At 52.3% G+C, this 27,804-nt stretch overlaps 1 protein-coding gene across 3 annotated transcripts in view; it reads left to right on the top strand.

The window, feature by feature from the left end:
* Nucleotides 1–25,395, top strand: part of SOX13 (SRY-box transcription factor 13) — a 49,870-nt gene extending 24,475 nt beyond the window's left edge. The window contains exons 1-14 of one of the 3 annotated variants that reach the window (XM_066362006.1): nucleotides 5,361–5,379; nucleotides 10,510–10,708; nucleotides 11,842–11,953; nucleotides 12,051–12,137; nucleotides 15,987–16,159; nucleotides 16,489–16,557; nucleotides 16,941–17,055; nucleotides 19,937–20,022; nucleotides 20,184–20,346; nucleotides 21,044–21,153; nucleotides 21,304–21,400; nucleotides 21,711–21,854; nucleotides 22,694–22,910; nucleotides 23,451–25,395. In XM_066362006.1, the coding sequence (XP_066218103.1) occupies nucleotides 10,511–10,708; nucleotides 11,842–11,953; nucleotides 12,051–12,137; nucleotides 15,987–16,159; nucleotides 16,489–16,557; nucleotides 16,941–17,055; nucleotides 19,937–20,022; nucleotides 20,184–20,346; nucleotides 21,044–21,153; nucleotides 21,304–21,400; nucleotides 21,711–21,854; nucleotides 22,694–22,910; nucleotides 23,451–23,709 (1,830 nt within the window). In that variant the 5' untranslated portion in view covers nucleotides 5,361–5,379; nucleotide 10,510 and the 3' untranslated portion in view covers nucleotides 23,710–25,395. Of the gene's footprint in view, nucleotides 1–5,360; nucleotides 5,380–10,509; nucleotides 10,709–11,841; nucleotides 11,954–12,050; nucleotides 12,138–15,986; nucleotides 16,160–16,488; nucleotides 16,558–16,940; nucleotides 17,056–19,936; nucleotides 20,023–20,183; nucleotides 20,347–21,043; nucleotides 21,154–21,303; nucleotides 21,401–21,710; nucleotides 21,855–22,693; nucleotides 22,911–23,450 lie in introns of those variants that run through there. The other 2 variants (XM_066362007.1, XM_066362005.1) reach the window with 2 other exon arrangements.
* The last annotated feature ends 2,409 nt before the right edge of the window (nucleotides 25,396–27,804 follow it).

The following is a 27,804-nucleotide window of genomic DNA, read 5'->3' as shown; positions in this document are numbered from 1 at the left end:
CACTGGGAAGGTACTGTGGTGGGGCCCCTGGCTATGAGTCCCTTTATCTCTGCATGGGGTGCGGTAGGCACATTGACCCCCACCTGGTGTGGCTGGCAGGAGTGAGGGCTGCAACCTGTGAAACCAGGGCTGTTTTGGCCCCCAAATTTGCTTTTGACTTCTTTCACATCAGCTGAACTAGGACCTCATGCTAGCTACATTGACCCAGCAGAGGTTGGGGGTTAGGAGCCGGCAATTCAGGCCCCAAGAATGATTTTTCTATGGTTCTTGGGACCTCAGACAAGAGGAAAAGAAGATCATACAGTCCGCTGCTTAAAAGAAGGGACTTAACAGCAGGTCTCTGGCTTGGTTGGTGGTCTTCATCGCCGTTCACTGGCCATGGCCTTGAGCAACCGCTTAGCTCCCTTAAGCCTCCCAAGTCCTCATTAGTAAAACAGAGATGATAGTAACTATATCTCAGGGCTGTTGAAAGAAGTAAAAGAGCTAATTCTTACAGTTGGCACTTAGCATATTGCGTGCTCCGATCCTGTTGTCTGGTTGAGAGGTGATTCTGACACTAGACTGCTTGTGCTCTGGTCACCTCTGTGCCTGGATTTCTCTGTCTGTAAAAGGGAGATAATGATACCATCTACCTCAGGTGATTATTGTAAAGATTTAATAAATTGATGTAAGTAAAATTGACTCAAGCAGTGCTTGATACCAAGTAAATGCTCAGTAACTATTAGCTATGACCAGGGGGGGGGGGTCTTAGTTAATACACGTCACCAGCGACCACCAGTTATTGGTAGCTGGCATCTGCCAACTCTTCTGATTGTCCCAAGAGTCTCATCTAATTGATTAGTGCCTAGCACTTGTTAAATCCTTGGAGTCTACAATGATTATTTTATTATTATTAGCATTGTGGACTCCAGATGTTAAGATTCTTCCCCAAATCATAGCTTATCTCCCCCCGTTGCCTGAGCTGGCTCTTTCCTTGCTTGGGGTGGTGGTCTTGCCTCAGTTTGCAGAGGGTGTTGGTGCAGGAAGGTTGGGTCCCAGGCCAACTGGGGTGCAGGCCACTGCTTTGGGGGGGGATTGTGGGGTAAGCATTTTAGATGAAATCAGAGAATATGATACTGCTCTCCTCTGCTTGCTTCCCTGCCCTTTTGAAATGGAGTCAAAGTGAAGAAAAAACATAACCCATAAATAAAGGGGACTATGAAAATAAAACGAGAGAAGAAATCTTGCTTTTGCGGCAGGCTTGGCTGCCGATGGGGCAGATAATGGGAGAGGAAATGCGGCCTTTGCAGAGAAAAAGAGAGAGAAAGAACGGAACACTTTGTTCACTGGAAGAATAAATGCTGCTTGAACCGGAGAGGCTGACTGGGGTTTCCGATGACTGAGCTTGTCTGGAGAGATGCTGGTGATTAGGCGCACACCGGCACAGGAGGCGGCCCACCCAGCACCGCCGCGGTGGGGAGGGGAGGCCGAGGAGCAGCAGCGGACCTGAGTGGGATGCCCAAAGGTGAGGCACATGAGCCCAGGTCCGGCCCCTGGGGCTCTGCCACCATGACCACTGCCTCCTTGTTCCTCCATCATCTGGTCCATCTGCGGAGCTAGATGCCTAAACCCCTCTGGAAACCCCCAGGCCTTCTCCGGAGATGTATTTTTGGGGGGAGCTTTAGGAGGGGGGGTGAGGATGAAGTGGATGTGCTGATTATTAGCATGCTGACCTTCTGGCTCAAGGCTGTGCTTCTGTCAGGACTACCTGCTGGCCTTCCTGGAGACCAGCATTTACTGACGCCTCTTTCCGTCTTGTACCACTGACCCATCCTGATTGCTGACCCGTTTCCCTGCCCCTGCAGTGGGTAGCTGAGGCAGGGAGAGGGAGAGGAACTAGGGGAGGAATCAGACACGTTTGTGAGTTCCCGGGAACCCTTAGAATGATGTGTGGAAGTTGATAATTGAAATACCTTTAAGAAAAGTCTTCAAAACACAACAGTGGCTTGGGGCCGAAAGTTCTGACTGGAGGTTCTTTGGAAGTACAATCATTCATTCATTCATTCGTTCATTCATTCATTCATTCATTCAACTGCAAGAATACTAAGCGCCAGTCTGCTGCGTGCCAGATATTGTGCTAAACAATTTTATATACAGTATTTATTCTGAGAATCCATGGTGTGAAGAGGTTAAGTCTCAAGTATTCATTGGGCTCCTCCAGAGAGCAGTATGGAATTGGGTGACTCCTCACCTGTCCTGCCTCACCCTCCAACTCCAGATTATGGTGATAATGTCTATTACAGGTGTTCCCTGTGGCTGTGCGCCAGGCACTGGCCTTTGTCTCTGTGGTGTTGTTTCTTCCTCGCAGCCACCCTGTTGGGTATTTATTACTAGTCCTATCTGCAGATAAAGAAAGTGGTCGGCTTAGAGAGTAAGCTGGCCTGTCCATGCTGCTGGTGAAAAGGGTGTTGGGGCTGGAACCAACGACACGTGTCCCCAGAGCCTCCATGTCACTCTATACCGTGAGACTTCAGCCAGCTGGTTGCCACTGGTCCTTTTCCCTCTGTAGTCATCCCTCTGGTCTCCACAGCAAGGAGTGGTTAACGGAACGTTTTACCCACTTGGGCTCTGGAGGAAATGCAGGAGCTGACGGGGCTCGTGAGTTCTGCAGAGCTTTTGTGTCCTCAGCCGGGGAGGGAAGGCGCATTGGCTTGGCCAGATACATGGTGGCACTGAGTATGTGGGCTTTCCTTGGCAAATTCTGGTTCTTTCTGCCTCTCTGCTCCATGTAGGGCCTGGACGCCTGACTCAGTGTAAACTCCTGCCGGACACATTCCCAGAAGATTGGGACAGTGACAGAACGTTCAGACAACCTACATGGGGTTATGAGACAGTGGAAGAGAGGGAGACCTTCAGGGGGCACACGAAATGGGGAGAGGGCAACGTGCCCATGCAGAGGTGGGGGGAGCCTTCCCCAACGTGTGGTGAGAGGGTCCGGGAGCGAACTTTTTTTTTTTGCTTTTGGCAAACATCACATTCAATCCTCCTAATAATTTTTCAAGATAGTTATTTGTTTTTGTTTTAGAGTTGGAGAAATGGACGCTTCCCCACGTTTACACAGGTAGTGCATGGTAGAACCAGGCTTCAAACACAGGTCAGGGTAACAACAAAGCCCATTTTCTTTTAGCCATGCCAAGATGCCTCCCAGCAATGCCAGCGGGTCACACCCTCCTGCTCCCCAGAACTCTGGGGGTGGGGGCAAGAGACACCCTTTGCTGCTTTAGGTCTCTCTCCCCTTCTTTCCTCCCCTGCACATACATTCTGTACCAGATTCTTTAATTATATAGTATCTTCTAATCACCAAGTAGGTACTGGAATCTCCATTTGCACATGAAGACACTGAGGTTTTGAGAGGTGAGTCTTTTCTGAAAGTTGCCACAGTGGCCTTGCTTCTTTGAACTAATTCTTTTTTGCCATGACTCAAGACAGAAACAACTCGAATCCTGTGACTGGTGCCGACAGTGGCAGCTCTTTGCTGGACCAGATCCTGTGATGTGGGGGAGAGGCAGAGTGGGCCCGGGGCATCTGTGAGGCCTGGGTTTAGATGCCACCTTCGCTGGCCTGGGGTAGGGTGGGGAAATGTGTGGTGAGCCGCTCATTCAGGAGTGAGCCCAAGTGAATGCTCTGTCATGCCATGCGTTTTTTCTTTTGGCCTCCCTCCCTTTGGTCAATGTTCACAGCTATCCCAAAAGGGAGGCCTTTGACAAGGCCAGCCAGCCCTAGTTGCACCATTTATGCTATGTGCCGGCCCCTGGCTGGGCACTACTCATGCAGAAGACCAGACACACTCCTCTGTCCAGGAAGTCGCCTTGGACCTAGCCACTAGGAGACAAGGACAGGACCTGCAGCTGCCTCCTAGCACTGTGGGTGGGCTGCTGATGGGGCACAGGAGGGGCTGGCAACAGTACCAGGTCCTGCCCCCAGAGAAGGGACCCCTGGAGACCCTGTTTGTTTATTCTCAATTCTACCCAGGCTGGTCGGGCAGACACTCATTCCCTTGGGAATCTCAGTAGCACTTCCAAGCCTGTTAGAAGTCCCCTCTGTCCCCTCTCTCTCTTCTTGGGCTTTCTCTCTGCACTGGGAGAAGGCTCAGGTGCCGCAGTGGTCTAACAACCGGACAGGGCTGTAGATGGGGACATCACAGCTACTGTGTCTCCTACTCCTTCAGTCCTTCACGCCTGTGGGCTGGGGGTCAGCTGAATTCTGGCAGCCCTATTGGGAGCTGGACTTCTATGCCAGAGGTGGTGGGGAAGCTGCCTCCTCTTGCAGGCAGGACAGGAAGTTGGGAGTTTAAGGAGTGTCTGTTGACTAGTGTTGGCTGCTCTACAATGTTGGCCAGTCCCAAACAGCCCAGGGTCTGGGAGTGTTGGATGTGGCCCCCTCCTAAGCTGGGCTAGACCAGATGGGCACACTCCCTGGGCCTGCAGAGGCAGGAGAAGGTGAGGGGGCCTCTCAGGAAAGCTTTGTCCCAAGTCTGCAGCTGGCCCAGCCCCCAGCTCCAAGTAAACATCAGAGACAGGATCGGGCGTAGCCAGGAAGGGGTGGCAGGGTGCGGCCTGGGAGAAGAATGGCAGGATGTGGCACCGGGGCACCGTTCTGGGCACCCACGCCTCGGGCTATTGTTTAGGGCTGCCTGAGGCTCTCAAGTCTCTGGAGCTTTGAGAGGAAGTGCCATTCCCCTGGGACTCAGGTCCTGCCCCACCCCTGCAGCATAGGCCTCTCCCTGGCAATGCCCTTGGCACCGCCCACTCAGGGCCAGCTTGGGACTGGGAGCCTGCAGTCCAGGGACTTGGTGTGTACCCAGTGGGGAGGCATAGTCATTGGCTCCCCTTATGAGGGTCTGCCTGTCTTTTCGGCTGTCTTCCTGTACTTTGGGTCTGAGTCACCCGTCATGCTTCGATGACTGGAATTTATCTCTGTCTTTATCTGCATCTAGATTTGGGGTGGGGAGTGGAGGGGGCCGTCATGGTGGAGGGAGGAAGGGCTGAGTGAAAACTCCTTTGATTCCAGTCCAGCTGGGCTGCTTGTTGGTTGATTGGAGAGGAAGTGGCTGGTGATTTGTTTGGGGTAGAAAGGGGGCTCGGTGTGCGCGCCTGTGGGTGGGCGAGCTGGGAGCGGGTTGGCTGTGGGGGGGGGGGGGGAGATTGCACCTGTAGTGCTGCTCTGAGCCACTGGCCTTCTGCGAGGGCAGGTGTCTCTGTGCCTTGACCAAGGCACTGGATTGGGGGCCCCAGGGCCTCTCAGGCACCAGCTCAAGTTTCTACAGCATCAAAGGTGAGGATGGCGGAGCCCTCTCCCCTCAGGGGCCTTCACCTGTAATGGATGCTCAGTTGAACTAAGGTGAGGAGAAGGAAGCTAGCAGAAGGCCTATGGGGCGTGTGGGTTCCCGAGAAGGGAAGGGAGGGTAGAGCAGGGATACTGCTCATGTCTTAGCTGGTTTGGGGCCCCTGACTCTGTAGTTCGGAAGCAGTGCTGCCCCCAACAGCCATGTGAACATGACCTGACTGGGCCTCAGTTTCTCCATGTACAAAATATTGAATTGAGTCTGGGCCAGAGGGAGGCGATCAGGTAGACAGGAGCACTTCCACCAGAGTGGGTGGCCGATGGCGGGCCTGTGCTCTTGTGGCCTCAGACCAGGACCCAGGCGGGACCTGGGGTAGTCCAATAACTCACATCTATCTGTGTGCCAGGAGTCCTTGGCTACTGGGGTGCCAGGGAAAGAGCTGCTGAGCTTAGAAACTTCTGTGAAACCGTGTCGATGGTTGAAGTGTGGAGCATGCTTGGTTAGGAGGAGGTAAAGGAATCTGAGGGTGTTTTTAGTCTTTGGAGAAAAAAGTAACTTCAGGGAAGGCTCCAACAGAGTTTTTAAGTCTGAGAGGTATGGAAAATGTTTTTACCTGTCCCAAAGTAAAAACAAAAGGAAATGGACTTGCTTTGCTGTTAGGGGATTTAGGTCACTCATAGGAAGATCTTAGATGCAAGGAAAAGGCAGCTAAGGATAAACGTGTGGGAGGCGGAGGTGTGGGAAATAAGCCTAAGAGAGCAGCATCTGTCTAGTAATGAGGGTATTACAGCTGTCCGGATGCATCCAGGTCTGCCTTTTGTTATGCAACTGAGCTATATTATACTTTCCCATCCTCGCACAGATATTTATTTGAGCACCTACTCTGCTCCAGGCACTGTGCTAGTTCTGGGGCCACATGATGAGCAAAAACTGGTATTTTCCACAGCGCCTTGAGTCTGGTTGTGTGGCTAGTGGGTGAGTCAGAAATAAATTAAGCATGTAAGATATCATTACCAACTATGATAAGTACTTTGAACTGCCAAGTTCAGGGTGCCATGAAAATGTAAAAACAGGCATGTTTTACAAGGTCTAGAGCAGTGGTTCTCAACCTTTCTAATGCCGTGACCCCGCAATACAGTTCCTCATATTGCGGTGACCCCAAACCAAAAAATAATTTTGGTGGCTACTTCTTAACTATAATTTTGCTACAGTTATGATTCGGAATGTAAATACCTGATATGCATTATGTATTTTCCGATGGCTTTAGGCGACCCCACTGGGGTCGCGACCCACAGGTTGAGAACAGCTGGTCTGGAGCATTAGTGGAAGGCTTATCCCTTTATATTGTGTGTGCGTGTGCGTGTGCGTGTGTGTGTGTGTGTGTGTGTGTGTTTTACCAATTTCTATTTTACTGAGAAGGAAACTGGGATTCAGAGAGGTTAAGACACTTGCTCAAAGTTGCACAGCAATTAATTAAGCAGAATTGGGTTTTAAATATACTTAGGTCTGTCTGACCCCAGAGGCTTTTCTCTCAACCACTTGACTCTAGGAGAATCCTGGGCTTTCAACAACTGAGTGGATGCTAGCCCTGCATTATTTCATCTTCATGGATACCTGAGCAATGTGGGTTACTATGCCCAGTATATAGTTGAGTAAACGGGTCCAGAAGTTAATTAACTTGCCCTAGGTCATTCCAGTCAGCTGGTGGCAGGGCAGGAATTTGAACCCAACAGCCTGTGAGTTTTCCACTCCATTCCACTGATACCTCCCCACTCCTGGGGAATCTTGTTTAACAGATCGAAGAACTGTACAGGGACACTCAGCTGCAGTGACCACGGCTATATGTCCACTCCATATCTTCCATCTCATTGTCCTTTCTCTCTTTAGCTTATTATCACATGCAGCTTTTGCTCTGCATTCAGAAAGAGCTCAATGGTTGGGGTCCGGAACCTGGTACCCACGCTCCTCAGAGACTTTCATCTCTGTGGGCGTCAGGCTTGAAAGGGAAAGAGACCTCTTCTTGAGCAGGTCAGTGCTCGGGGCGGGGCAGGGGAGGAAAAGAAGTGCCCGTGGACCCTCTTCCCAAAAGGTGGGACCCAGGAGGCGCTTCCCAGGAGGAGCCGTCAGGCCTGTGCTATTGCTCCTCCATCAGTAAATTGGGTCAGAGAGGACCAGCCGAGAGCCAGGGCCCGGTGCCGGCCACCGAGTTGGAGCCTGTGGGTGTAAAGGGCCCTTGTCTGGGCAGCAGGCTCTGGCAAGGTTATTTGGTGGGCATCACGCCCTGGTGAACAGACTGACACCTCCCAGCCAGGTTGGCTGGTCACCAGGACCCATTTTCTTTGTTACCAGGCGCTGGGCCGGAGGCCAAGATGAGCCATTGGGAGTTCCAGGAGACTGGCTCCCTAATATAAAGATAATCCACTGTGCCCACTGGAGGATTTTGAGGGGTGGTGTGGGTAGAAAAGACCACAGAGAGAGGAAGAACCTGTCCTAATGCAGCACTGCCCAACAGAAATATAGTACGAGCCACACACATCACTTTCAAAAGGAACAGGTGAATGAATTTTAACAAGGTGTTTTATTTAACCCAGTGTTAACAAAATATTGTAAGTTCAACAGGTAATCAATAACCAGTTATTTACAAGCTATTTTATATTCTAATCCTTGAAAACTCGGGTGTATTTTACACCAAGCCTATTTCCATTGGGACTGGCCAATTACAAGTTCTCAGTAGCTGCATGTGACAGCGAGTGGCCGTATTGGGCATTGCTGACCAAGAGTTAATTAGAACAGAGAATCACCTACGCTGTCTGCACCTTCACATGGGGGGAGGGGGGTGTCCAGAGGGGCGGCATTTGGCACTGGGGAGAGGCAGCCCAGTTCCACCAAGGCCTTGGGGCCTTAGTCCCGCTCATCAAAGCTCGCACGCTGCCCCGGGGGTTTCTGGGCTCCCTGCCTGGGGAGGAAAGGCTTGGAGGTAGAGGCCAAAAGGCCAGCCACGAAGTTGGGACAAAATGGAGGAGAAATGCCCTTAAGGACCCAAGTCCAGAGCAAGGAGGTGACCCGGTGGCCCGCCTGCACCAAGGCCGGCGGAGCAGTGGGTGTGGGGCGAGGTGGCGCGGAGCCGGGCAGGATCAGAAGCCCACAGGCCTGCATTGTTCGCCTGTCACACTTCCTTTGGCTTTATTGCCTTTGTCCAACACCCTATTGTCTGGTTTCCTTTTGTCCCCCTTTCAGCCCTGCTGCCTTTTATTTCCCAGCCAGCCTGGTTGTTTTCATTTCTTTTGTCTGAAGTTCCTGAGAGGAAGGTTTTATTTTCAGCGGTTTGATTAATTCACAGCTTGAGCCGGGGTTTGTTTGTTATGTAATTGCTGCCCTCAGCTTCAGGATAATACCCCTCCACTACCCCTCTCCCAGCGGGGCCCACCGGCTGGGCCTGGCTCCGCGCCCCTCCCTGTGCCCGGATGGGCCGAGCTGCCCACTTCCTGGATGTTCTCCACGTTCTGGGGTGATGGGAGGGCACCCAGAACTGGACCCAAAATCCTGGTGGGCTGGGTCGGGGTCTCTTCTTTTCTTCTGGGCTGACATTCCTAGGGTCAGTTATGCCCCTCCTCACCCGGCAGTGCCCTGTCCTGGGTCCCACACCAGCCCGCAGGGTGCCCTGTCCTTTGAAAGTGGCCGGAGAGTCTGGGTTGATCCATAGGATGGCATCGAATAATTTATTTCATGGGTTGTATGCAGCACATCATATCTGTCACTCATTACATGTTATAAGAAATATTTAGCTGTAAGTGTTGATGTAATATACAAATATACATAGTACACCTGCAATTTAATTTAAGGGATGTTTCACTACATCTGATTTTTGCCTTATACTCCCCTCCTAAAAAATTAATGCCCCTCTAAAGAAATACCTAAAAATATTATTTAACAATGCTTCTCAAACCCAGTATGTATCAGATCACCTGGAGGGCTTGTTTAAACAGATTCCTGGCCCCATCCATAGAGATTCTGATTTGTGAGGGACCCATGACTTTGCCTCTCAGGCCTCCAGGCCCTGCTGAGGTTTGTGCTGCCTCCCAGCTTGCTGTGGTTAACAGACACCACATAGGTGCTGACTGCAGCCGGGTAGTGTTCAGACACCGTACAAATAACAATTCGTAGCCCGTTTTGTAGATGAGGAACCTGAGGTATGGAGAGGTTAAGTGACCCAAAGTCACTCTTCAGCTAATTGAGTGTCCAAGGTAGGACCCATGCATCCTTGGTGAAACCAGCCGCGTGAACCCCCTGGTCTCATCTTGGCGCCTTTGAAGGGCGAACAGGGGGACAGCGGGGATCTGGCTCTGTGGCCCTGGGCCCGGCAAGACCACCGGAAAGCAGTCCCAGGCCCCTGTGATCGCCCTGCTCCTCTATGGATGTGACAGGTGGGGAGGCAGCAGTGGAACGCGGGCTCAGTCTGCCTACAGCAGGGGTGCAGAGTCCTCCTGGGGCCAGCTGCCAGAGAGAGACTAGTACATATATGCAAATGTTGCTCTTACAGCCACTGGCCCACCTCTAAGCCTGTTTAGTTTCCCACTTCTGGTAGATACATGGATATGAGAAATAGTTCTCTTGTATCTTGTCTCTACTATAAGAGAAATAAAGAATAATTGTATTGCATAGGGTAGTTGTCACTTGGTTTCCCTTTTTAGGGAGTGGTGGGGCGGAAAGCAGACTGGCCTGTTCGAAGAGGTACCTCACTTCTAGCCAATCGTTTACACAGTGCAACTTCAAGAGAAATTCAAGTCCCCATTTTCATGGGATAACCTCTTGATTTTTAAGTTTGGTAACTACTTACAAATATGTATACACACAGACACACATATCTGTGTGTATAACCTTGGCTTTTGGGGGCTGAGAACTAGCCCTTTGACACTCTCTGGTTTCCTTAGGTAGACCCATCAGCCTACTAGTCCCAACATTGCAACAGGCAGGGAGCACCAAGGTTGGGCCCAGCCTTCTCTACAGCTTCCTATTAAAAAAAAGAAGAAGAAGAAAGGACTGAAGAATCATTTTAATTTCCCTCTGTAGGTCTCCAGGGGGGGCTCCGGCCTTCTATGGTGTGTCCGTGTGGGGCTGGGACAGGGCGGGACTGCGGTTTCCGGGTCTCAGGACTCGCCTCACTCACTCTGCCCCTCCTCCCTCAGGATGTCCATGAGGAGCCCGGGCTCTGCCCAGCTGGCCCTGGATGGTGGTGGCACCATGGTGAACTGCGCTGTCAAGTCTGAGGGGAAGAAGGAGCCGTGCCACGAGTTTCCCCAGGGCCTGGCTGCCACCGCTGAACCCCAGCCCGGAGACCCAGCACGAGTCACCCAGGATGGTGCTGACCCCCAAGCTCTAGCCCAGGTGCCCAGCACTTCCCCGGGGCTCCTGGGTCAGTGTCCCTAGTTCCCCAGTGTCTCCACCACCTCCATGCACCACCCCTGGCCTCTGCTTCAGGCCGGGCAGGCACCCGCCCCCGCCTTGCTGGGCGGAGGGGGCAGGCAGAAATGGGCATCTCTGGGGCAAGACTTAAGTGAAGTGGGGACGGGGCTGCCAAGTGTGTTCGGGCCACCTGTGCTAGTGGATGGACACAGACTCCCTCCTGCACTCACTCCTCTGATATTAATGCTCACCTGTGTGGCCAGTCCTTCCCCCGAGGACTAGTTGGAGGTAGGATACATACACTCAGAGCTGGGCTTAGAGGTACCAGCTTCTTCATCTGAATTAAAAGTCAGTCTTATTACAAAGCCAGAGTTAAACTGCTGTTTAAGACAATGTAGTTTCTCATCCAGTAAGGATTCTGGCAGCTCTTAAAAATTCTGTGATCCCATGTAAGAGATATAAAAAGGACATATATAATGAAAAAAGCCAAATGAGGAGAAAATAGGAGAGTTTTAGGGTTCTGAATAGGCGTCAGCCTGGAGGACTGTCTGGTAGAGGGTTAGGAGCCTAGGTGGGGATCAAGGAAGACGTCCTAGTGAAGTAGGTCCTCAAACTGGACCTTAAAGAATGTAGTGGAGTCAGATGAGAAGAAGAGAGGAAGGGGTCGGTGTCTCAGGGAAAGATAGGGCAGGGGCCCTTGGAGTGACCAGCCCAGCGGGAGTGCTGGGCGTGTGAAAGGGGTTGAGGTCACAGCTGGCTTTTGGCCGCTGGCTTTACAGTGGCAAACCTCGTCCATGTGCATTTGTTCCCTTGATTCCAGCGCGATCCTGTGACAGGGACGAGCATTTCCATTTCTAGCAGAGGGAAGTCAGGTTCAGAGAAGTTCAGGGACTCATGTGGGATCAAGTACCTTGTGAGTCACTGAGCCTGGACTGTGCCAGGTCTCTTGTCTTGAAACCTTTTATTCTTTTTTAGTATGTCAGGCAACGTGAAAGCAAGGGGAGGGGAGGTGGGGAGGGAGGACCCTGAGGTGTACATCTCCCGGGTGCTCTGCCTTGCGCAGCCTGCCCCCCTGGCCCCCCAGAAGTGACAGTCACACTCAGTGTGTCTTATAGGATTGTAGCTCACCAGAGAGCAATGGGTCCCCAGAACCCAAGAGACCAGGAGGCCCTGAGGCTGCTTCTGGAAGCCAGGAGAAGCTGGACTTCAACCAAAATTTAAAAGAAGGTAAGATCTGCCATAGTTAGAGCCAGGGGCCTGGGGCAGGAGGACTAGGGAGGGGAGGGTCATGAAGGATGGTGCTCATCTGCCTGCTGTCTTCCAGTGGTGCCCGCCATCGAGAGGCTGCTGTCCAGCGACTGGAGGGAGAGCTTTCTGGGAAGGAGCTCTGTGGAAACAAAAGATGTCAAAGGTGAAGGCCGTGGGGGCTGGGCCGAGGAGGGATGTCTGAGCCCCTGTCCCTTCTCCCAGCCTGGCCACACAGTGTGGGCCCACAGGGCGATTCACTGTGCTCTCTGTGCCCTCAGGCCTGGCCTGTGCCACGCTGACGCCTGGGGACCAAGCATTAGGTCCGGCTCCTTCTCGTGTGGGAGAGCCCTAGTGGGAATCAAATTGCATGGATATGGGTTTGGGCTCTTACCAGGGACCCTTGGTAGGTTGGGCATATCATTGCCACTTCCCAGATGTAACTATAAAATGATCCGAACATCCCCTTTTACTTTTGAAAATTAATTCTAGGCCAATAGTACTTCACTAAGTGAATAAAAGGGCTGTTTAATGAGTTCATTAGAGTGATAATGTTCCCAGTGTGGTTGATCACACTCACAAAGGGCATTTTATTTATTTATTTATTTGCAAGAAAAAAAGAACCAGATTTAATACATACATGTATATGGGAATCGCACAGGCACAAGTTAGAGACCCCACATGCATGAGGTTCAGAGATAGAAAGGGACCATGGGTACACAAGACACTCTGAGCTAGGGATGGGGTAACGTACCCTGGGGGCTTCACAGTGTCAGTGCAGGGTGATAAGAAGAGCAGATGTTTCATAAATAAAATATTGCCCTGCCATATATGTGGGTCAAAAAGAGATTATCACTGATAATTTCTTTTCTTTTTTTTTTTTTTGTAACAGAGACAAAGTGAAAGAGAGAGGGACAGATAGGGACAGACAGGAAGGGAGAGAGATGAGGAGCATCAACTCTTTGTTGCGGCACCTTAGTTGTTCATTGATTGCTTACTGATATGTGCCTTGACCAGGAGGCTACAGCAGACTGAGTGACCCCTTGCTCAAGCCGGTGACCTCAGGGATTTGAACCTGGGTCCTCCGCATCCCAGTCCGATGATCTATCCACTGCACCACCGCCTAATCAGGCTCGCTGATCATTTCTTATGGGCAAGGCCCCTAATTCAAGTTTTTCTAGGTAGATAAAGGGAAGGGCAGAAGTTTCTCCTGAGCCTGAAGTTAAACTTGCCTTTAACTCAAAATATCTATATGCCACTGAGGCACATCTTGGGTCCCCTCCAAAGTCCCCTCCTCAGAAACATCCTTGGGAGTTTCACATTCCAGAAGATGGGCTGATCGACAGTTCTGTGATCAAACTAGTTTTAGTCTTGAGAAAAGTTCAGTTAAAGTTGTATCTCATTTCAGGAGGTGGTGATGCCATTGGGCTCCCAAAGTGAAGCCCATAGTACAAGCCATCGGGTGTTTAATAAGAAGTGTCTTTGAAAACAAAAGAAAAACAAAGGTTACTGATTGGAGCAGACTCATCTCGGTTTCTGAGTTCTGAAGGCAGGCAGTCAAGAAGACTTCTAGATGTCCGGCTGGAAGCACCTTCAGATGGAGGGAAGGCAGGCAGCTCCGGGCTCAAAGTCTTCTGTCTGCAGCAGCGCAGACTGTCCATAGCTGAGCTATTGTTTACACCCAGTTGTCCCACTTTAGCTTCTGTGGCCTTAGGAAAAGGGCACTTCTAGTTCTCAGTGGTTCCAAGTCAAAGTGGGGGGAAATGAAAATGTTCATTTGGAGGGTTGCAGCCAAATTCTTAAGAAAACTGGAAAAACTCAGCATCCAGACCAGTTGGTACATAGAAAAATTTAAAAACTAAAAAGACAATGAACAGCGCTAGACTCTGAGAGCCACAAGGTATATTGTACTTTGTCTTGAAACAAATTTTTTCTCTAAAATGATCCCCATTTTTACCAAAGATAGCCAAATTAAGGCTTGCAAAGTAAGTATAAGTTTAATAAATTTGGCCTCATTATTTGTTTAAGTCCATCAAGGATAGTAATTAACCACATAGGCTCTCTCTCTCTTTTTTTTTTTTAAGAGAGACAGAGACAGAGACAGACAGGAAGGGAGAGAGATGAGAAGCATCAACTCATAGTTGTGGCTCCTTAGTTGTTCATTTATTGCTTCTTGTATGTGCCTTGGCCAGAGGTGAGGGGGGCTTCAGCTGATCCAGTGACCCCTTGCTCACTGATCCAGTGACCCTAAGCCAGCAACCTTGGGCTTCAAGCCAGTGACCATGAGGTCATGTGGGTGATCCCACATACAAGCCAGTGACCCTGTGCTCAAGCTGGTGAGCTTTCATTCAAACCGGATGAACCTGTATTCAAGCTGGTGACCTCAGGTTTTCAAACCTAGGTCCTCAGAGTTCCAGGTTGATGCTCTTGTCCACTGTGCCACCACCTGGTCAGGCTGACCACATAGACTCTTTAAATCTGCTTTGCTGGATATTTCATAAGGATTCTCAGGTTGAATTTAACAAGGCCTCTCAAGGCCTGAAAAACCAAGGCAAAGACTTGCCATCAGATTTTGCCTGCAGTCCTGCAGTGCCTATAGGTTTGGGTGAGTTCCCCTTTTCTCCTAAAGTTTCTACACCTGCCAAGAAGTGATATTCTGTACTCACACGGTAATGCTGCTGCGAACCGTGTAAGCAAGGTACCAGGCCAGTGCAGTATTTCCAAAGGTTGTTTTGGCTTCCATACATCAATCTGAATTCCTTAAAGGTGTCTGTTCATATCTGAGTCTATGCATCTCTCCCAAATATGACATTCCCATCAAAGCTTTGGTAGTAAAACCAGTTTCCAGTTATGTCCTGTTATAGAGGGAACAGAGTCTTACTGAACTTATGCAAATAACCATTTTGCCATAAAATAATACTACTTACTAAGTTTCCAAATTCTGGAGGGATCAGGTAGGCAGAAAATATATAAATGTTTTAACACTGCTTACAAAGGTCTAACTTACAAAAATACGAAGTCATAGGTAGTTTAAGAGAAACAAATTTCCTTTTATCTGGAAAACAAAATTTTAAAAATCTGTAATCTCAAACAAAAAAGTCATTAAATCCATCAGTTCATTCATTCCTATTTAGTTAAACTTATTCTGCTTGAATCCAGTTTTGCCATTAGTTCTCTGGACCTTTCCTGATCATTGAGGGTAGTAGTGTCAGTGGTAATTCTATGAAGTTGGTAAGTCATCCATCCAGGTTTATATGATTTGCTCAATGAAGTGAGTTTCTCCATCACAGAGGGCACTTTAAAACAATGCAGATGCCCAGGCCCATCCCCACCTCCTGAATGAGAACCCCAGAAGATGGGGGCTTGGGCACCTGTGTTTTCCAAAGGCTCCCTGAGTAATTCCAGTGCAAATGGTCTGTGGCCTGGCACTTCTGCATCTGATATTAGCTAATGCCCAGAGGGCAGGGAAGCACTAACAGTTGTTGGTGAGGACCATGTGCCAGATCCTGGACTAAAAGTTTTACATTCATTGGCCCTTTAACCCTTGCAGCAACCCTGTGAAGTGATGTCTAATGTGCTCATTTGTAGATTAAAAAAACTCAGGTGCAGAGAAGTTGGTAACTTGCCCAACAGCTCCCAGGCAGGATGGGTTGAAGAGGGGATTTGACCCCTGATCTGTCTTGGTCCATGGCTGACCATGTGTGGCTGGGCTGCTCCTGGGAGGATGGCTGTGCTCCCTGACCCTGTGGCACTGGGCACTTGAGGATGTCCAGGAGGCAGGCAGGGTGAGATACCCCCATCAGCATTTCCAGTGGCTGGTGGTAGCACATCTAAGGCTGCTAGTTGTCAGATAGCAAGGCAAGGAGCCCCTCCAGAGCAAGGCTCGTGTGTCAGTCACCTTTGTCAGGCCCTAATGGGCCTGAGACAGAGCAGTTGCTTAATAAATAACAGATGATGGACGGCTAGACAGAAGAACAAATAAAAATTCTCAATGGTGGCTGTTTCACTGAAACAGGGACCCAAGAGAGCCTGGTAGAGAAGGAGCTTCAGCTTCTGGTCATGATCCATCAACTGTCCACCCTGCGGGACCAGCTGCTGACGGCCCACTCGGAGCAGAAGAACATGGCGGCCATGCTCTTCGAGAAGCAGCAGCAGCAGATGGAGCTGGCCCGGCAGCAGCAGGAGCAGGCAGGCCGGCTTGGTGTCTGGCTTTCTTTTCAGGGGAGGGGTCTGTCAGGGCCTAGAGGGGAGCACCTGGGGGGGGGGTGCTGGCTTAGCAAGTGCTGGCTGTGGCCCAGGTACAGGTGGGGGAGGGGACTTTTGTGGGAGGGGACTGTGGGCCTGCTGGCTATTCATAATGCATTCTGAGGGTTGGCCAAGTGCATCTTGCCACCCCCCTTGGCTCTCCTCCCTGTTTGCACTCTGGAGGGCAGGGTGTGGTTGGGGCTGAGAAGGCTCTGGGGGGTGGGGCCCGGGGCCTAAACCCATTAGCCCTTTCCTCCTCTTCCGTGTGCCAGATTGCTAAACAGCAGCAGCAGCTAATTCAGCAGCAGCACAAAATCAACCTTCTGCAGCAGCAGATCCAGGTGATAAGAGCAGAGGACTGGGTGGTGGGAGAGCTGGGGGCTGGGGGCTTGGTTCCTGCCCAGAGAGGTGCTGGGGACATGAGGGACAGGCAGTCACTCAGGCATGACCCTGAGGAGGGGGCTCATTCCTGCTCTGTTCCCCTCCTCTGTCTTCCCCTGTTTCCAGGGAGGGACCCAGAATAGCTTCCTCCCTAGCTAGGACAGAAGGGCAGGTAGACAGGGGCCCACAGAGGTGGCATGGGGTCAGATAGATCCTTTGGAAGACTGTCCCTGTCCCAAGCCCTGTGCCTCTTATCCCTGGGTTTCCCCTCTGTTCAGGGCTGACCACAGCTGGGTAGCCATTTGGACATCTGGGGACTCACACAGGGTTTCTTTGCTCTCAGCAGGTCAATATGCCTTATGTCATGATCCCGGCCTTCCCCCCAAGCCACCAACCTCTACCTGTCACCCCTGAGTCCCAGCTGGCTTTGCCCATTCAGCCGATCCCTTGCAAACCAGGTGAGTGTGGGAGGCCAGGTCCTGAGGTGAAGGATGGAGGCGTGGAACCACTCTCATCCACTATTTTGCAATGCAGCCTTTCTGGGCCTGGGCTGAGATCTGTCCCATGGAAGAGTAATCTCTTGTTTCTGAATGTCACTGAGAGAATGGAAAATGGTCCATTGAAAACCGTTAAGAACTTTCCACACTTAGCCAGTCTAGGTCTAGTCTCCCCAGTTCTGGTACAATTACTGTCCTGGAATATTACTATTTTGAATACTAGGTGAGATTTATACATCTTGTACATTCATGTTTCTGTCTTTGTCCTGACCATGTTACTTTTGCCTTCTGCCCTGTCACTGAAACTCTGCAAACACAACTGGGCACTGACTACATGTTAGATGCTGTGTAGTTGTTGGGTGGCCATGGGGGTGATGAAATATGGACTTTGAGCTCAAAGAATTTACAGTCTGGGGAGGAAGAAGGTAGTATTCCAACAACCAGGCAATCTGGGAATGCTTCTTGAGGAGGTGGCACATGGCTGGGTCCTGGGAGAGTGGAGTTGGGAACAGAGGGTAGAGGGCACCAGAAAGGCAGTCCTGGCGGAGGCCCTGGCACCTGAGACACGGCTGTTACGGAGGTGCCAGTGTAGCGGGGTCTTGGCTGGGGGGGACACTTGAGACTGAGCACAGAGTTTGGGGTTTATCCTGTAGAATGTGGGGGTACTTGAACCTGTGAGTAGAGGACGTGTTGTCATGCTGACTGATAGGGAATGGAGGGGGACCAGCTGAAGTAGAACTGGGTGGGGGCTGTGAGGTGGTGTTGGCAATAGGAGATGACAGTCGGAACAAGGGCAGGGACAGGAGAACAGTAGGATCGGATTATTAGGTCATGATCATTGATTCCTTGTGAGTGGTCATGGGGACAGGGCAGAAATGCTGCCTATAATGGCACCAAGAGGGGGGGTTGCTTTTCAGTCAAACCCTCTGGCCCACACAGCCTGTTCCACGGGAGAAAGAAGGCAGGGGAAATCCAGCCGGGTGAGTTCCTACAGTTCCACCGTCAGGCGTGCGGGCCAGGGGCACAGTTCACTGGGCAGCCCCACTGACTCTGCTTGAGGGGAGACTCCGGGAGGGGAAGGATTGGAGGGGGAGGGGAGGGCAACAGCACAAACCTTCGCAGTTCCAGGTGAACGTGGAACAGAGCTGCGGGAGTGAGGAGGGCAGGGGTGTGGTCAGGGCAGGGGCCACATCCTATCTGGACGGGGCAGGCAGGAAATAAGCTGTAGGAGGCCTGGGCTGGCCAGGTGGCCGGATACCCCTTCCTAAAGCTGCGTGAGTGAGTGGTCCTCAGTTCCCAGGCCTTAAATGGTGTCTCGTGCCTGTAACGGTGGTTTTCAACCTTTTACACTTGGGGACCAGTGAAGACAGAATTATTTCAGGGCCTGCTAAGGCGGAATCACCCTGAGCATAAGTGAATTCGAGTAAGATCACTGAGTCTATCATCTTCATATGACATCAGGTTGGTTAACTCGTTCATGGACTGCCATGAAATTTCTGGCAGATCAGTCCATGGATCAGTGGTTGAAAAACACTGACCTATAACATGGAGTCCAAACTCCTGAGCTCAGCCTTCTCAGGCCTCTGCGCCCACCTTGCCCATCCGACGTTGGCCTCATTTCCCATTTCTTCTTCTTTTTTTTTTTTTTTTTTTTTTTTTTTTTTGTATTTTTCTAAAGTTGGAAACGGGGAGGCAGTCAGACAGACTCCCGCATGCGCCTGACCGGGATCCACCCGGCACGCCCACCAGGGGGCGATGCTTTGCCATCTGGGGCATTGCTTTGCCGCAATCAGAGCCATTCTAGCGCCTGAGGCAGAGGCCACAGAGCCATCCTCAGCGCCCGGGCAAACTTTGCTCCAATGGAGCCTTGGCTGTGGGAGGGGAAGAGAGAGACAGAGAGGAAGGAGAGGGGGAGGGGTGGAGAAGCAGATGGGCGCTTCTCCTGTGTGCCCTGGCCGGGAATTGAACCCGGGACTCCTGCACGCCAGGCTGAGGCTTTACCACTGAGCCAACTAGCCAGGGCCCTTATTTCCCATTTCTTGCTCTCACACCCCACCACTTCGTCTCTCCTGTCCACCTGCCAGCGTTAGCTCACATCTCAGCTTCCCCCAAGAAGCCTGCTCCAGTCTCTCCATTTGCAGCAAAGTTGTCTTGCATGCTAGCTGCTCAACCCATATCACCACAAGCGTGGTTAGTGATTTTGTATATATGGCTGTCTCCCCATCTGAACTGTCAACTCCTTGATTCTGGCCTGGTTGAGGAGACTGAGATAGACGAGGAAGAAGAGAGAGCGCCATGCAGAGGGGAGAGGACAGGCTGTGGAGTCTAGGGGAGCCGGGTTCAAATGTCATTGCTCCCATTAATTAAATACGTGGGCCACCCATTTGACCCCTCCAGGTCTGTGTCTTTATCTGTAAAATAGAATAATGTATTGAGCACCTATCATACACCACGTAGTAAGGATTATTGTGAGATAACGCACAATAGACAGGCTGTACAACAAGTAACTGCTTTTGTACCCTGCACATTGTAGGTATAAAATGTAAGTATCTGTAGAGTGAGTAGATGGTATCCCTGTTCTTTCACTGTGGGTTTGGGACTCCAGGCTCAGTGGGTTGGGAAAGGCAGGACAGGATGACATTGCCTGTTGGTGTGCAGGGCATTGGTGGGGAGGGCATAAGAAGCCCTTTGTAGCACTTTGGGACTGGCATGGGCAATGGTTGGAAGCAAGCTGGGACAGCTCCAAGCCTCTGTCCACTTTGTGCTGCTGGGACCTCATCATGCAGGCTGTCTGCTGTTCTGTGCTCATCCAGGACTTTTCTCCTTGCCGCCTTTTCCACAGTGGAGTACCCGCTGCAGCTGCTGCACAGCCCCCCGGCCTCGGCTGTGAAGAGGCCTGGGGCCATGGCCACCCACCACCCCCTGCAGGTACTGCTCCACCCTCCCTAGCCAGGATGGCTGGCTGCCACCTTGTCTGTTCTGAGTATGCTTGTCCCCTCTGTCCCCTTGTCTGTTCTGAGTATGCTTGTCCCCTCTGTCCCTCTGTGAGGGTCTCTGTTGGTGTCTCTCACCCTCTGCCTCCCCCCTAGGAGCCCTCCCAGCCCCTGAACCTCACAGCCAAGCCCAAGGCCCCCGAGCTGCCCAACACCTCCAGCTCCCCCAGCCTGAAGATGAGCAACTGTGGGCCCCGCCCCCCCAGCCATGGGGCTGCCACACGGGACCTGCAGTCCAGCCCCCCCAGCCTGCCTTTGGGTAAGCGTTAGGAATGACCCTTGCCCTCTGCAGGTCTGACTTGGCTCTGGTCAGTGCCTTTTAGTTTCAGCATTCAGTGTCTCAGAAGACCCATTTCCTGCTTTTCCCCACAATGTCTGTGCACCCTGTCCTCTGGTGATTCAGGCCACTGGGTTGTACAACTTCAGGCGTCATATTCTTTTTTAATTTTTTTAGATTTTCTTTTTTATTCATTTTAGAGAAGAGAGAGAGAGAGAGAGAATATGAAGGGGGTGGGGGAGCAGGAAGCATCAACTCCCATATGTGCCTTGACCAGGCAAGCCCAGAGTTTCTTTTTTTTTTTATTTTTTTTATTTTTTTTTTATTCATTTTAGAGAAGAGGGAGGGAGAGAGAGAGAGAAAGAGAAAGAGAAAGGGGGGGGGGCAGGAAGCATCAACTCCCATATATGCCTTGACCAGATAAGTGCAGGGTTTTGAACCGGCGACCTCAGTGTTCCCAGGTCGACGCTTTATCCACTGCGCCACCCCAGGTCAGACCCAGGCCTACTATTCTTACGTCTAGTCTTTTGGCACAAAAGCCAATATAAACAGTGTCCCCTTGGGGGTGTGCAGTGCGACAGTCCTGGGATGGGGCAAGAGGAAGCACAGAGGGGCATAGCATGAGCTGGGGTGACCCCTCAACTCCCCTCCCATGTCCCTGTTCTTCCTGCCCACATAGGCTTCCTTGGTGAAGGGGATGCTGTCACCAAGGCCATCCAGGATGCTCGACAGCTGCTGCATGGCCACAGCGGGGCCTTGGAAAGTTCCCCCAACACGCCCTTCCGTAAGGTATGGGCTCCCACTCCCGTTTGCCTGGGAGCCGGGAACAGAGGGCGCCCGGGGGTGGAAGGCAGAATTTGAGGCCATCACAGGGAGGGGTGGGGAAGGAAGTGGGGTGACACAGAGAGGCTGATGTAGAGGTTGCCCCGTCAACCCCAGGACCTCATCAGCCTGGACACATCCCCAGTCAAGGAGCAGCTGGAGGAGAGCTGTGTGCACCCGCTGGAGGAAGCCATGCTGGGCTGCGATGTGGACGGTGAGGATTCTGGGCCCAGGGCTGACGGGCAGGAGGGCCCCGCTCTGCTTCCTGCCAGGGCTAGGCTGGGTCAGGTCGTGTCTGTTTCCTGTTCCCTCTCTCCTTTGTCTGTGGAGTCCCTGTATGTACCTTGCTGTCTCCGGGTCCGTGGTTGGGCCCCTGCTGACATCTTGCTGCTGGCCACCCCTGGGTGCTGTGGGAGCCGTCCAGTACTCCCTACTGGTCCAGTGTGGGGTGTTTCTCTCTGCTGGCTCTGAAGGACTGTTCTTATCCTAGACCTCTGCCCAACTGATTCCACCCTTGTCCCCAGGCTCCCGCCACTTCCCTGAGTCCCGAAACAGCAGCCACATCAAGAGGCCCATGAACGCCTTTATGGTGTGGGCCAAAGACGAGCGGAGGAAGATCCTCCAAGCATTCCCAGATATGCACAACTCCAGCATCAGCAAGATCCTCGGTAAGGGCCGGCGGGTAAGGTCTGTGGGGCTCTGGGGCTCCAGGAACCACAGTCCAGCAGGATGCAGTTGCAGGAGCCAGCTGGATCCGTTAGGGGCTTGCTTTGGTGATATTGAACCCTGGTGGAATCTGATGGAGTATGGGAGTCAGGAGGGATGTGGGCAGCTGGGTTCTAGGGTCTTATACCATTATCTGGTTCTGCTTGCACCTGCACTCGAGAACTTAAGGAGTATGTGTGCGTGTACATACATGTACCTATGTACATGTGACAGAGGCCCCCGCCCCCCCAGTTTCTGCCTAACTAGCCTGTTCCACTATTTGGCTCTGGCCGGAAACAGGATACTGGTATTCTTGGTATCACAAGAATGGTTTTTAAATGAGGTATCCTGATGGGAGGACAAGATGGGATGTAGGTGGGGCCAGAGTCTTGTTTTCAAGACTGAGGCTCCTCCAATGTCTGTGCAGGTCCCATGTGAGCACAGACACCGGATATTTTGTTCTGAGCAGGGAGTCTGTGTTATTGGGGGCCTGCAGTAGCTTCTCTTTTGTTTATGCAAATTGTGCAGACCAGAGGCCTCCCGGAAGTTGCTGAGTAGTTTGGAATGTATGTGCTGGTGCTTTATTTTAAGCTGTCATTTGGATGCCCATATATATACATGCCAACTTCATTCATTCATTTGCTCGACATCCAAGGACCATCCACATTGGACCAGGTTCTTGCTAAGTGCTTGCACATATATCTGGGAACCGAAACCTTCTTGGCACCTCCAGGGCCTGCCGGGGGCTGGGGGTGGTCGGCAGAGCCCGGCGCTGACTGCCTGCCCCTGGGGGCTGGGCCAGGATCCCGTTGGAAGTCCATGACCAACCAGGAGAAGCAGCCCTACTATGAGGAGCAGGCCAGGCTGAGCCGGCAGCACCTGGAGAAGTACCCCGACTACAAGTACAAGCCCCGGCCCAAGCGCACCTGCATTGTGGAGGGCAAGCGGCTGCGGGTGGGCGAGTACAAGGCCCTGATGAGGACCCGGCGCCAGGATGCCCGCCAGAGCTACCTGACCCCGTGAGTGGGCCAGCCCCAGGCGGCCGAGACCGTGTGCGCAGGGCTCTTACGTGGTTGGGCCTTCGTGTGTGGCTGCAGGGGTGGCTGTGTGGTGGGTACCTCGTGGTTCAGGATATAAACTTGTGACTGAGTGGTTGTGGGGGGACTGTTGTGTACCCGGAGACATGTGCCTGTGGCTCTCATTTCTGACAAACTCGGTAAAAACTCAGCAGTACTAAAAACCAAGGTACTCATCAAAGGATTGCTGGCTTGACCAAAGCAAGCATTTAAATATACAATTTCCAAAAGTGGGACTCACACACAGTCCTCCAGGAATATCTTTTGAATATATGCATGGCCCTGAGACTGCACGTGTGGTTAGGGCTGTAGCTGACAATGAATGTGGCCACCAGAAAGCAGACTGGGGTGGGGGGTTGGGGGGGAGCAGAGTGTGTATCTTAAAGCAAAAGGCTGTGTGGTGAGAGGGCAGGGCCTGAGGAGGCCTGTTGGGGGGTGGGGGGGTGAAGGCACTTCAGTAACCCACCCCTTTCTGCCCTGTAGCCCGCAGGCAGGCCCGGTACAACTGAGCTCCCCAGATGTCCTGTACCCTCGGGTGGCACAGCCTCCGGTGGAGCACTACGTGCCCCGAAGCCTGGACCCCAATATGCCCGTCATCGTGAACACCTGCAGCCTCAGGGAGGAGGCCGAGGCCACGGAGGACAGGCACTCCGTGGCCGATGGGGAGATGTACCGGTACAGTGAGGACGAGGACTCGGAGGGCGAGAAAAGTGACGGGGAGCTGGTGGTGCTCACGGACTGATCCGCGCGCCTCCTGGGAAAGACCTGGCCCCGAGCCAAGGGGCACAGCCAGCCCACCTGGACTCTGTTGGTACTTGGACTTGGGTGTGCCAGGAGATGGCACAGCTGTGTACTTGTAGATACAGGCCCCTCCCCACCGTACTTGCAGGCGCGCCTGAGGAGCTGTAGGCATAAATGGGCAGGGCTTGCATGGTGGTGAAGGCTGAGCTAGCTGAGCGCCTTGGTCCTTGGGGCTTATGGCCAAGGGACACTGTATGACCCTCGTTCCTGTAGGTCTACCTACCCTAGGGGTATGGCAGCTCCAGACCTGTCCCCCTGGAGCCACATGCTTTGTTTCCCTTCTTGTCCTGGCTGGACCAGTCACCATGGGACCAACACCCCACCCCACCCCCACCCCCTCCACATACACACATCACTTCTCTATCACCAGGATCACTTGTACTTTGTGCAAAAAGGTCTGGCCGTCCTTCTCTGTTTTTATCTTCTTCTAGCCTGTTGTGCCTCTTGGCTGCTGTGTGTTGTATGCATGTGTGCGTGTGTGTTTTCATTTGTTGCATATTTATTGAGTGCCCACTATGTGTCAGGCACTATTGCTGAGTTCTTGTGGGTGTGTCTCTTGATACCACTTTTGCTTCTCTGGGGGCCTCTTTCTGTGCTCTCCTTGTCCCCAGATTGCTACCTCTTTGTCAGACTGGGTGTCTCAGGTTCTGTGCGTCTGTGTGTGCATTTCTCTGCCCTTGTCTCTGCCGGCCCTGCTGTGTGCCTCTCCCTTCCTTGGTATCAGACTCTGTCCTTCTGCCTGTGGTCACTCTGGGTCTCTGAAGGCCCCTGGACCACCCTGGCCTCCCCCATCCACCTCTTTACCCCTCCCTGACTCTTTCTGGCAGGGTCCCATAGCGGTTTTTAGCTCTGCAGCATGGGAACGTGCTCAGCCTCTGAGGAGCTCTGTCCTGGTGCTGCAGACCCGGGCTGGCTCTGAGTGCCAGGAGAGGGAGCAGGAAGCGGATGGGACACCTCCCCCCCCCCTCCAGCTGTCAGTGACAAGTCCTGGAGAGCAGGGCTCCCAGGGCAGCTGGTCTGCATTCCTCCCTCATCAGCGGGGGTGAGAGGGCTCTCTGGGACTGGGGAGAGGACTCCTGCCCCGTCCCCTCCCACAGAGCTCTGCCGTCTCCCTGCCTGTCCTTCACTCCACACTGGGAACTTGCCTCCACTCCTGATCACTTTCACAAGTTATTTCCTTAAGAAAATTAAATCTCATTGGTATGCCTCCCAAGACCCAGGTGGGACAGGGTGGGAAGGGAACCCCAAACCCCACAGGGGCAGATGTAGAGTCTGTGCCTACCCCTCTCCCTTCTCCCCGAAGCCCAACTTCTGTCCAGGCTGTTTCTTTTTTTATGACTGTAAACATAGATAGTGCTTTATTTTGTTAATAAGATAATGATGAGTAACTTAACCAGCACATTTCTCTTGTTTACACTCGGGAAATTTTTTTGTTTTCTGTTGGTGTAATAAAGGCAGACTATTTCAGAATGTGGTGCTTGCATGGGGGAGGGGGAAGGCAGGCTCAAGTCAAGTGTGCCTCAATGTGCCACCAGCCCAGGCACCACTGCCCCCTGGTGGCAGCTCAGCAGGCTTCAGGTGTGGGGCCAGACAGAACATCTGAAGGAAGCAAGGGGGCCCCCCCCCCACCCCCGGAGCTCATAGCTCATAGCACACACTGTGAATGAGACATTGCCCTTGCCTCAAGGAGGAGAGCCAGAGCCAGAGCCAGACCTCACCAGTGTCCACCCGGGTCCTAAGAAAGAACACAGCGGTAAAAAACTACATGAGTCAGGAGGCTTGGGTTCTCCCCGGAACTAGCCACATGGCCTTGTATGTTTGTGCATTGGGGGGGGGGGGGGACTTCCCTGCCGGCCTCATTGGCCTCATCCAAAAACAGGGCAGTTAAATTAAGCCTTATCCATGGTTCTTAACCTCTTGGAAGAGCCCTTTGAGAATCTCATGAAAGTCATGGGCCCTCCCTCATCCCAAAGTGTTCACAGGGACAATCCAGACCCATGTGTAATGAATGACCAGGGTCTCTAATGATGTGTTTCAGGGCTCTGTCTGTGACCTTATGCTTTGAATGAGGATTTTAAAGAACTACGTATCACACCAGGAGAAATAAGTCCATTAGACCTGAAATGTCTAGATGATAGATTAAAACTCTCAAAGTACATATCAACAGGGGTCAATAAAAAGACTAACTCTTGTGGTTAAAAAAAACCTAATCCTGTTAATATGGGATGGGGGCAGCAAAGCTGAATGGCATTTCTTGTGAAGAAGCATGTGTTCACAAAGAGGGAGGTGGTAAGCCAGTGTACATCACACAGGCCTGGTCCCAGGTGCACATGGCAGTCCTAACCCCTCGGTAGAGAAGGTAGAGAAGGCCGCTGTCACACTAAAAGAGCCCAGAAGGAGGCACCCTGCAGAGAAGAGGACTGGAGGGGACCTAGTGGACATGCATTAGAGGTGTGGCTGAGGTCAGGGATGTTTGGTCCAGAAAAAAGGAGTCTAAGGTAGAGCTTTAAGAATAAGACTTTCGGCCCTGGCCAGTTGGCTCAGTGGTAGAGCGTCGGCCTGGCATGCGGGGGACCCGGGTTCGATTCCCGGCCAGGGCACACAGGAGAGGCACCCATTTGCTTCTCCACCCCCCCCCCTTCCTCTCTGTCTCTCTCTTCCCCTCCCGCAGCCAAGGCTCCATTGGAGCAAAGATGGCCCGGGCTCTGGGGATGGCTCCTTGGCCTCTGCCCCAGGCACTAGAGTGGCTCTGGTTGCGGCAGAGTGACGCCCCGGAGGGGCAGAGCATCGCCCCCTGGTGGGCAGAGTGTAGCCCCTGGTGGGCATGCCGGGTGGATCCCGGTTGGGCGCATGCGGGAGTCTGTCTGACTGTCTCTCCCCGTTTCCAGCTTCAGGAAAAAAAAAATACAAAAAAAAGAATAAGACTTTCTTCAAAGCTGTCAGGTGAGCAACAGACAGTCTGCAGCTATAATGAGGCAGAACTGGCTTCTTGATGCTTCTCGAGGGTCGATATTTCGCTTAACATAAATTTTGACAAAGGTGTCTAAGTGGTAGTGTACTTTCCAATATAGGAAGTATTTAAGCAGAGACTCTTAAATGCTGGAAAAGGGGTTTCTAATTTGGAAAGGGTGGTGGGGAGAGAAGTTAGGTATGTATGGTTGGTTGCAGGGCCACAAACTTGGGACTGAAGAGTCCCCAATAATTAGGGTCCCAACCTTTTAATCTAGGGAGCATCCTGGCTGCTAACCTTTGCTGCTTTAGCCCGTCCTCCCAGAGCTTTGGGCCTTGGCCTCCCCACAGGGGAGCCCAGCTTCCCTGGTCACTTGAAAAGATGCAGGAAGTCTTTGGGAAGAGAGGAATGTCTAGCTGCAGTGCCTGCCCTCTAGTGGTGATGTAGGAGAATTGCTCATTTTAACTTCTGTCCATCTACTCCCACCCCTGCAGTCTCCACTTATCACCCTTGTGTTCCAAACCAAATGTGGGGAGCCTGATAGGACACTCCTAGCTAGGCTCACCCCCACCCTCGCCGCCAGTCCTGAGTTCCTCTCGCTTCCTTATCCCAGGTTCTCTGTGGCCTTGGGTGCCTGAGACCTGTACTGCCCACCTCCCACTCCAGGAATCCTTGTCCTGCTCTCATTCCAGCTCCTGAGACAGTCATGCTTTTAGGATGAGAAAAGCCCTCCATGGGAACCTGCGGTTGGTGCCCTGGAGCCCCACCCCCTGCCCCAGGAGAGGCAGGATGAGAGCAGGTGGGTTGCAACACCAGGAACAGAGTGTCCTGATAATTACCAGGAAGGCTGGGTCACGAGCCCGTTCTCTGCCCTCTCTGTGCCTCTCTTGCCGTGGCCAAGGGTCAGAGCCCAGCAGAGATGAGTTGTGCCCAGGCATGCTTTGCCAGCAGAGCCTGCTAAGGGTCAAGAGGCCTGGGTGCTGTTAGTCTGGAGTGATGGTGGGACTCCAAAGCTTTGTGTGTGTGTGTGTGGGGGGGGGGGGATGCCTAAACTCTCACCTACCCTGCGCCCACCTGCCCTCCCTT

This window comes from Saccopteryx leptura, chromosome 2 (genome assembly GCF_036850995.1).
Source record: "Saccopteryx leptura isolate mSacLep1 chromosome 2, mSacLep1_pri_phased_curated, whole genome shotgun sequence".
Taxonomy (NCBI): Eukaryota; Metazoa; Chordata; class Mammalia; order Chiroptera; family Emballonuridae; genus Saccopteryx; species Saccopteryx leptura.
Note: the sequence above shows the minus strand (reverse complement) of the source record. Positions and strands in the feature narration are given on the sequence as shown.